The following is a 10534-nucleotide window of genomic DNA, read 5'->3' on the forward strand; positions in this document are numbered from 1 at the left end:
GTTTCAGTGTGCTGTTATTAAACGAATAAATACCAGTGATTTTACATTCGCCTCATTTCTCTGGGATAATTAAATTTACAGTGATTCAGACAGAAACTCTAATGCAGCTGTGAGAAAGATGTGACCGATGATTCTATCAGTGGCGAAAACGGCTCATAAACGTAATTCGTTTTGCTGAATTGACTGAATTCGAAATTAATTCAAATTTCCGTCTATCTCACACCACAGATAAAAGTTTCTTTCCCTCTGCAGATGTGAAATGTCTGCCTCAGACCGTCTGAGCTGACAGCCATTGAAAAGGCAAATGCGCCAACTAGTGTCAGAAAGCAGCATGGCGCGGGGTTTGCAGGGTGTGCCGTCATTTGATGGAAGACTTCAGGTTTCCGCGTGTGCACACGCACCCTGTTGTGGCGTTTGATGTGGAAAAAACGCATGTGGCTGTTTGCATTAACTTTCTTACTGAATTCAGCTCAGTCACTTAAAATGATACAGATCTGTCTTCGGCCAATAATTTCACTTTATGAAAATGTTCTTTACCTGGATAGAAGGTGTGAAGCTGCCACATTTAGCATCTTCTCCAAATGAATACATGAGAGCAAAGTCACAGGCCTCCGCAGTCTAAATCCTTCTTTAGATAAATTATAACACCTCAAGTAAAACACAGATCAGAGAAGGTGCTGTGAGATAAAGGTGAAGCTTTTTGATTGAACTTATCATTTAAGGACTAATTATTCATGATCTTAACGCATAGATTTGGTACAAAAGCTGGATAATTGTTGCATATGGTAGAGTCCATCACATTTATATGCTTTATTCATTATTATATCATCTCGCCAACAGTGTCTAAGGATTAAAACCCATTTATGTCCAAATCATTCATTGTTTGCAGTTCTATTAAACGTGCTCTTTCTTTAAATTATTTTCATAACACTTTCTAATTTCTCTCAATCGTGGTAACGTGTGTCTAAAAACTATAAGAGAAACAAAGAGAGACGCACAGATATGCATCGATAATGCGTGTGACAACAGCACAGGGCTGAAGAAGGAGCAGCGCACAGTTTGATTGGTCTGCTGAAAGCCCAACCCAGCAGATTCATTGGTGGAAGTCACCTCCACTCTCCCGACCACTAAACACTAAAATGACTCTGGTAAAATAATATCGCGGCACTCTGCGCTCCTTACAGCCTCACGGCTCCTTCTTGCGCCCGTAAGCCTGCGCTAAAGGATAACTTTAAAGGAAATCCACCTGGAGCTACAGGACAACTCCTCGTACTCCAGAATAACGTGTGTGCGTGGGAAGATCCAATGAGGATAAAGTTGCGAGAACTTTTGCGCACGAAAGGACACTGCTATACTTCAACTTCAGTTTGACTTTAGATAGTTGGAGTTGTGAAATTTAGTTTTGCGATGTTTTCAGATGAGTGTGTTTGAGATCTGAAGAAGCTTCTGGCTGTTCAGCTGCGAAGAAAGCCAGGCAGCAGGACTGTCTAACTTTTTGCAGCGCGGCTGGATTACACGATCACTGAGACATTTAGGAGATTCACTCACTGATTTGCCATTTCCGTGAGAAAGCTCAAGTAGTTTGTGCTATTTCTGGTTATTATCTATCAAGTGTGCGACAGATTAGGAGCTGAACTGACAAGTTCAGCCCTGACGTAGTCCTCGGAGAGCTGTTGTTTGTGCGTGTTTTTCTGAAGTTAGAGACAGCCGTGGCACCCCTGACGTTCCTCGGGCTGACACATCCTATGCAGATGAACTAGAGCACAGTCATCAGTTTATTGTTTCTGTTAAGGTAGCGAGACCCTCTTCACTCTGACTTAGTGCGCTCTCGCCTGCATCCTTTGCGCTCACACCCTGGACTCCTGAGACCTGAAGCGTCTGAAGGCAAAGAACAAAAAACGGCTTTTTCCCAAAGAGCTCTGCTCTTCTGCTACAACCCAGTCAGGTGGCACTGACCCAAGCTGTTGTGATGCATATTCCCGTAGAGCCGCCCACCACCAGACGGTTCACGCCGCCCTCCACGTCCTTCCCCTGCAGTAAGATTGGAGACAGCAACGGGGCCATGGCCACCCCGGGGCCCCTCAGGTCAAGACCGGACACCAGGAACGTGGTGGACGTCCTGGCGGACCATGCAGGCGAATTGGTACGGACCGACAGCCCCAACTTCCTCTGCTCCGTCCTCCCGTCTCACTGGAGGTGCAACAAGACGCTTCCCGTGGCTTTCAAGGCAAGACACATAGCTTCTAATTCTATTTTCATTTTAACAAACCATACTGTGGTATTCTATCTGTGGGAAATGGATGAAAAAAGAAACGTGAGTGCTTTTAGACACTTCGGATACATTAGGAAAGTAATTTAATTGCGTTCATTTATAAACAAGAGTGGGCTTTGGGAGTTGTGCTTTTTGGTTTGTGCAATTTGCATTTGTGTGAAATGTTAAATCATTAACACATAGCCTACAGATATGCTTCGCTTTTATAAGCTTTTGCTGCACTCTGCAGAATATTAACATTGTAAAGGGGGCCGGATATTGTTGCAGATAAAAGATCTGAAGTTACAAGGAAGTTTAGGCAAATAGATCTAGTATAATTTATATTATTGCATTTTTTCTGCACTATTTATTATTGTGAAATAGGTCAATATTCCTGGCTTTTGTCAGTATCAAGCCTTGAATTGCATAATCCGATGAGAACACAAGAAAAATAAATAAGTGTAACTGTAAGAGAGCAGGTAATGAAATGCATGTCGTAGCCGATACCATTTTAAAAATGTTTATGTAAACGTTGACTGGCTTTGTCTAAGGTGTTTAGTTTAGGAAATCTCTGAGGTACACAGTTTGGTTTATGGTTGATTGTTGACATTGTGGTAATATTGTCGAGATACTCGTGTTTTTATTGTGGGAGCCAGATGCGGTTTTACGCGCGCAATTGTGTGCATTTGGTTTGCTGACCCAGAATGACCGCCCGCTTTATCCTGTGCACAGGTCGTGGCTCTCGGTGATGTTCCCGACGGGACTCTGGTCACCGTCATGGCTGGAAATGACGAGAACTATTCGGCCGAGCTGAGAAACGCCTCCGCTGTGATGAAGAACCAAGTGGCCCGCTTCAATGACCTGCGTTTCGTGGGCAGGAGCGGACGAGGTGAGCTGAGACTCTCTTTCTCTCCCTCCCTCTCTCTCTCTCTCTCTCACACACACGCGCACACACACACATACACACTTGTACTTCTATCTTTGTGCGGACACTCACTGACATAATGCACCCCCTAGGCCCTGACCTTAACCATCAGAACTAAATGCCTAACCTGGACCCCAAACCAAGTCTTAACCCTCAGAGAGGTGTTTCAGCACGTGAGGACCCGCCAACATTTGGACACGTTTTTATAATTGTAGATCGTATTTCTGGGTCAAAATGCTGACATCATATTTTTATTTTTAGTGTGTGAAAAAAAATATTTAGCGTCTGTGTCACCAAATATGTTGCACAGACGCGCACACAGGAAGTACACATCAATTATAGGCTCCTTATTAAAATATATACCTTTGAATTATGAAGTCTTCCGGCCTGATCTCTGCATTGCACAGAAAAATTAAATAAAATGTGGACTCGTTTAGGTACAGTGCCCACACGTTGCCAGCTGTACAGGCATGGTTAACATCTATGGGTGTCATCCGAAACATCTGGCCTGCGTCACGGTGCGTTGAGACGTGACTGTAATTTTCTTAATCCAAGGGAATACAAATAATTATCTAGGTGCTGTTAGTCTGAGGGATGGATGAAAAACCACCTCGGAATTCATGTCCCGGGGCAATTTGTCTAACAAGTCCCTCTGTCAAAGAGCTTATAGGCTAATGGGTAGTTCTTATCATGAACGTCGTGTTTATTTTCTGTACTAAAAAAAAAGTCACACATTAGCAGGCCGCTGGCAGGATGTTATAGGCCTGCAGCAATATGTTGTGGTATACCGAGAAAACCAAAACCAGTCTCAAGGATAACTAAGTAAATAAGTTTAAAGGCCTGATTGTTCACAAAAAAAAAAAAAAAAAAAAGAAGACATTTGCGCCAGTCCCTTCGGAGCCTTTTCTGACCTTGTCCTTATGATTTCATGAACAGAAAATAGTCTCATCTCCGAATAAAAAAGTAGCCAGTACCTTTCGTTTCGTTCTGTAGTCGGCTACCCCACCTGGGGATTCTTCTTCTCTTTGTTTTATGCATCAAGGCAGTATCATTTTTTTAACAAGAGAGCCTTTCTCAGAGCTGGGGCCGAGCCGCTGCACGACGCAGCCTTCCTCCCCCTGCACACATTTGGATGCAGAAGGGAGCGAGATCCTGCCTTGTTGAACAATAAACTATTGCTGTAAGCTCTCTGCACAATCTGGAACACATACTCTCAATAATCTAAATCATACCCGCAGTCAGACCATCAGAAGAGGTGGTCCCAGACCTAAAAAAAAAAAAAAAAACTTTAATTCAATGGCTGCAGCGGCACAAAAGTCGGGAGGATCTGAGCGTGAACAAGGGAGGTAGTGTTACAAACAAGAGAGATTGTTCTCCAATTCAAATGTTTTCCACAAGTCTCATGGACATGTTGCTGTGCTGCAGGGAAGAGCTTCACTCTGACCATCACCGTGTTCACCGGGCCACCACAAGTGGCCACCTACCACCGCGCCATCAAAGTCACCGTGGATGGACCCCGGGAACCGCGCAGTGAGTACAGTCACACGCACGCGCACACACACGGCTGTATTCATATATCTGTGAGGACACTCGCTGACATAATGGATTCCCTAGCCCCAACCTAACATCATAACCAGAAGCCCACATCAGTCCTTACCTGAAGGCTTAGCCCTCAAACAGCCCATTCAAGGTGGGTCAGACAGTGAGGAGCACAGGGTCCTCACTTCCAAACTCAAATTGGTCCTCACAATGTACGGCCATACAAGTGCACGCACACACACGCACGCACACACACACACGCACACACACACACACACACTTAGCTGTTATTGATAAAGTGCATTATGATGTGATGTGAATGTTGAGGAGCACCCGGTGGGTTCTGACAGTGTGTGTCCGTATCTCTACATGCTATATAAGTAATACGCTGATTAAAATCTAAGTAAAGTCTAACACTGTGACCATGTGTAGGCATGTGCTATGTATCCATAACACTGTGGAGGTAAAAATCTGTTCACACGGTCATGTGGTGAGAATTACCGTTCATGGGTAGGCGACAGTGGTTCAGTGGGTAGAGCAGTCGTCTCTCACCCAGAAGGTTGAAGGTTCAAATTTTGGCGCCTACAGTCCATGTGTTGAAGTGCCCTTGGGCAAGACATTGACGTTGTCCCCGATGGTTAGAGCTATCGGTTGAGTGGGTGCCACAGATGGCTGCCGTCGGTTCTGTACCGGAAACAAATTCCTTGTGTGTAACAAACTTGGCTAATAAAGGTGATTATCCTGTTTCTGCTAGATTTATTTTGGGGTTAAGACTTTTGGTTTTGGGTTAGGATTAGAATTAAGACCGGTGAAGGTTTGGGTTAGGCATGTAATGGTTATGGTAAGCCTCTGAAGAATGAATGTAGGCCAGTAAACTGTCCCCACAAGTATAGCAGTGTAGATTTGGATGTGTGTGTGTGTGCATGTCTGGGTGTGTAGCAGGGGCACAGCGATGGGACTAGTCAGAGGAAACTGTAAAGCATATTAAGGCATAACCCAAGACCACTAAGAGGAGCTGAGTGAGTCTCCAAGCCGCAGGTGGCTCAGCTCAGTGGAATCCCCCCTCCTCACCCGCCCCTTACCCCTACCCTTCCCCAGCGCTGGTCAGAGGGGTCCTACCTAGCCGACCACATAAGTGGCTCGTTGATTTAACACAGGGCAGACTCCATCCACTGTTAGCCCTGGCAGAGAGGCCTGGTGTGCTGAAGCTGTTAGTGCCACAGCTACATTCGCATGTGGTTTAATACTGCTGGTGTGAGGGATGATGGAGAGCAGTGTTACTTAGAGTCACTTGCTGAGGGCTGCAGCCATTTGTGCACACATGTACAAACGAAACGAGTAGGTTTTCATGATTCACCTATAGAGAGAGACAGTTCTCATGTACAGGATTTTAGAGGTCTCTGAATGCTGGTGGTGGAGCTGGATGTTTGGGACAGGGAGGATTTTGCCCAGTCACAACAGAGCACAGCAATAAAAGAGAGAGTAGTGCCACATGAGGCTGGCATAGAGGAAGCCAAGGGGCACAGAGAAAGAGGCATCACCCCCATATGCAGAGGTATAATAGCGAACAGTGACTGCAGAGGGGGGAGTAATAATAAACACTGTATGTGTGGTTTCAATTTGATTATGTTTCCTTTAAAAAAAAAAAGAAACCTCAGTGTGTGTGCCTGCGCATAAATGCATTCTCATGTGCATCTGCGAGTGTCTCGGCCTGAAATAACTGCATACATTAAGGTTGTCTCCTGTCTGTCTGCCTGTCACGGCTCCAGCGCAGGCGTCAGTGTGGTCATGCTACTTTTACACCAGCACTGGGTGCTATAAAAATATATATATATATAAAGTGACACTGTTTAATATAGGGCAGGTGGAATTTTGAACTGTGTCACATGGTGATGAGAGGGAATTTAACAAATGAGAGAAAATAAACGTGTGTGAAAGCTGATTGAAAAGAAAGCATGTGAATGTGATTTTAATATGCACCAACCAGAAGCTACTGCAGTTTAACTTCGTGGAAACAAAGAATGTTAGTCCAAGCTTATCTGAAATATGAATACACATCCAGCACCAATCAGGAAATTCAAACTGATCAGAATTTAATAGAATAAGCCTTTTGAAACATATGTTTATATTGTTCATTGTACTGGTTTGAATGAGCAGTCAGATCCAACTCTGTGGTTCCAGTGCAGTTTATTTAACTGAAGGACTTGTACCCCAAAACTAGAACTCACTTGTGCTATGAGATGAAGAACCTCCCATATTTAAACACAATAGTAGAGTACAATACCAGTCATGTCCCGGCACAGCCAACGCACAGGAGCGCACTGCTATTCAGACATTATTAGGACCATAAAAGTAGTCAGATTGCTCTCTAACCATAAGACACTGTATTATATTGGCCATTCAAAGTTTAGAGCCAAAGCAAAGAGGCACAATTACAAACTCTTAAAACCAAAAGCAACATTTCATCATAAATCTCATCCTCAGAGACAGTTATATATTGCAATGGTGCTTTGATCCCAGATCTTTTTGTTTTCATGCAACAATGCCACACAATGTTGCCTGTACCTCTCAGGTTTATCATTCATAAAGTGCAGACAGCCTGAAACCACACTGTGTCCACCTGTCTGCAGGCTGGCAGACTGTGGGGCTGGCCCCCCTGGGACTTTGCAGGCTGTTTGTGTAGGGCCTGCATTTGCATGGTTGTCACCCGGGCAGTGGCAGGAGCTGGCATTGAGGGGGGGGGGAGCAGGTTTTGTTAATGTTTACTGATCCAGTATGGAGAACCTGACAGACAAGACTGCAACGGCGGCTCACCTGACATGTAACACCATGAGCCATATTTTCACATGCCCTCACACACACAAACACACACGTATATAGATTTAAACACACACAGAATTCTGTTCCTCAACACAAAGTGGGCTAAATATTGAGCAAAGTTTCGTTTTTTTGTTCCTTGTTGCTGATTTCCTCATCACACATCTGTCATTCGTCATCATACCCTACCCCCAACACACATACACACACAGCTGAACTATCTGTCCTACTTTATCACACTTCTGCTGAGGCTAAACTGAAAGCACAACTGTTGCAATTGTTGATGAAAATTCGGAGTGCTCCTGTTTGAGCAGCAGCTTTAACAATACACCACATCCAGCAACAAGACAGAGCATGCTGAGTTAGAGAGGCTAAAAAGGAAAACAGATGACTTAAGTGTTGAGACCCTCCCTGTTTGTTGCCGCTATCAGATGCCATCGCAACACCGCTTACACATTTGGTGCACCCTGCAGGGTTATTCTCACCAATGCATCCCACAGCTATATTTATGGTACCCTTCTAACTCCCTTACTTATATATGACATCAGTCACAGTGTATTTACCCGCAGGGGGAGGGGCCATTTGTATTTCTGTATTTCTGTCTCTCGACCTGAAACAAATCAGTCCCTGAGAAGAAAAAGATGACCTCACAGGTCAGAAATATTTTGAGCCTAAGAAACACTGTTAAAATGTTTGTTTTTTTTTTAGATCATGCAGCTATTTCACCTTTTTTTAGTGTGAGGAATGAATAAGCATGAAAGCATTTGAATGTGTGTGTATGTAAATAAAACATTTTCACTGGAAGTCAAGTTTGTGAGCCTATGTAAACTCAGATTTGTTAAGTTACAGATATGTAGAACAGGTTTGAAGATTGAGGAAAAGAACTGATAATGTGCCAATTTAACTTGAACATGAGTGATTTTGAAAGTGAGGTAAGAAGGACAGGTTTAAAGCTGTTTTCACTGTGTGAAAACCACTACTCAAAGTTACGTCTGTGTGATGCTGAAGTTAGAAGGAACAATTTTACAGCACAATCTGATCGGTAAAACAGAAAGTAAAAATTTTAACCCTGTTACTGTACCACTAAGCCAAACTGTCCAGCCTTATCAGCAATTGATTCTGGAGATATTTCCTGTTTATTCCGTGTTTTTCTGAAAATTTAAATCTTTTTGTTCCCCCTATGAGAAACTTATAGAAACAGAGTGTTGCTGAATGTTAAGGATGTGGATGCCTGTTATACCAGAGTGAGGTTCAAGAGGCAATTTGTCTGATGGGGTTTGAAAATGACACATATGAATACACCCTAAACACTAACACAATTATAGTACAAGCTCTACCTGCATACGTTCAGATAGAGCTCAAACAATTTCCCACCCACAGGCCCACGTATCCACCAAAATTACACAAGTGCTATCGTGTTTTGTTGCTTCTATTTACTTGGCAGGGTGTGTTCACACAGCTCCAGAAGGAGAATGGCAGGGAAGGGGGGGGGGGAGTCAGGCCTGTGGGGGCATATGTTGGAGTTGGCGGGTTGATTCTATTTGCATTTGGCACACAGACTGTACAAAGTATGCAAATAGACAAGCAATGACATTTGCTGTGTTATTTTTCCTGTGATATTGCAGTCTCTCTGTAAAGTAAACAAAAAGATAGCATGTGTGTTGTTGCGCATGTATTTGCGTGTATGGGTGCTCGGCTCATGCACCTGCCAGGTGTGTCCATCTCTTTAAGGCAGCCCCGCAGGCCACGCCCATGCTCCACAAATCACATGAAAGGCTCACCTTCAGTGCGAATTGCTCTTTCAAAGGCAACTTTGATGTTTGAAAATGGAGATGGGTGTCTTTGAAAAAAAAAAGGCCTACAGGTGTATCAGTGCCAGGGGAGGGGAAAAACAGTGGCACATCTGATGCTGGGTGCTTTCCTAACTGCTAAAGCCTCACCGTGACTCCCAGATTTATAACCTGGAGACATAGTGGCCTATGTACATAATCACACACACAAATAGCGGCTAGCCTCAACAATCTAACTCATGACCGCCTCATTTATGAAATGCTGAAGAAGCGATTCTGCAGGCAGACAGATGGGAACAGATAAAGATGGGAGTTTGTCTTAGAGAAGTGGCACCGGAGGCCGTTGACTGCAACGTTCCTCCTCCCTGGGGTCGCTCCAGACGCGTCACACTTGGCCTCAACGATTAGAAGTAGAACAAATATTGACCAACTGATAAATCTACTGGAATGCAGCAGCACATAGTGAATAGGTATGGACTGATTTCAGACAGGAACTCATGTGTTGGGACAAAACTGTCATCACTGAGGTCTGAAGCTTGTGATGGGTGACAGAGGAGGACAGCAGTCATGCAGAAGACTACTCATTCGATCACACAAAGGATTCTGTGAGCCATTTATATATCATTTCATATTATATATATATATATATACAGTAAACGAATGCAGGACCTTTGCTGTCAGAGTCATTAAAACATAATTAGACATGAAAGTATCCGTAATATAATAAATTTTGTCATGGGAGGGTAAATAAAGGGCTGAGATAGAAGCTCTTTGACCACTGTTGCCACCTTAACCACATCTAGAAACTTTGAGGCCAACTCCCTTTGAGCACTACACAAACATATGCACACACAGTTGCTGGTAATCCTACTTAGGCCTTTGTACTTCAGCGCTCCTGCCAAAGCAGAGCTAATTCATCTAAATACCTCTAACAAAACTGAGATATAAACAGGCCAGTTGATGGCTGTCGGAGACACACACACACAGAGACACACACACACACACACACACACACACACAATACCCTCAGGGTAAAATGCTTTTTCTTTTTCCACTCAGACAAAAATTTCCACCCTATATTTGCTGACGCCAGATTGAGCAGCAGGATGCAGTAGGAATTACAGAATTATTTACAGACGCCTCAGACGGTGCTTTTAATTCACTCTGATGATGCAAGTACTGTAGAAGACATTTTCTCAGAATCAACTGAGA

General features: G+C 43.8%; 1 protein-coding gene across 1 annotated transcript in view; it reads left to right on the plus strand.

Annotated features, from left to right (window-relative positions):
- The first annotated feature begins 1154 nt into the window (after window positions 1-1154).
- runx3 (RUNX family transcription factor 3) overlaps window positions 1155-10534 on the plus strand; it is a 30797-nt gene continuing 21417 nt past the window's right edge. Inside the window, 3 exon segments of the mRNA XM_020608642.1 lie at window positions 1155-2227; window positions 2984-3140; window positions 4602-4706. Of these exon segments, the coding sequence (XP_020464298.1) occupies window positions 1970-2227; window positions 2984-3140; window positions 4602-4706 (520 nt within the window). The 5' untranslated portion in view covers window positions 1155-1969.

Source organism: Monopterus albus, unplaced genomic scaffold (genome assembly GCF_001952655.1).
Source record: "Monopterus albus unplaced genomic scaffold, M_albus_1.0 scaffold94.1, whole genome shotgun sequence".
In the NCBI taxonomy this organism is placed as follows: Eukaryota; Metazoa; Chordata; class Actinopteri; order Synbranchiformes; family Synbranchidae; genus Monopterus; species Monopterus albus.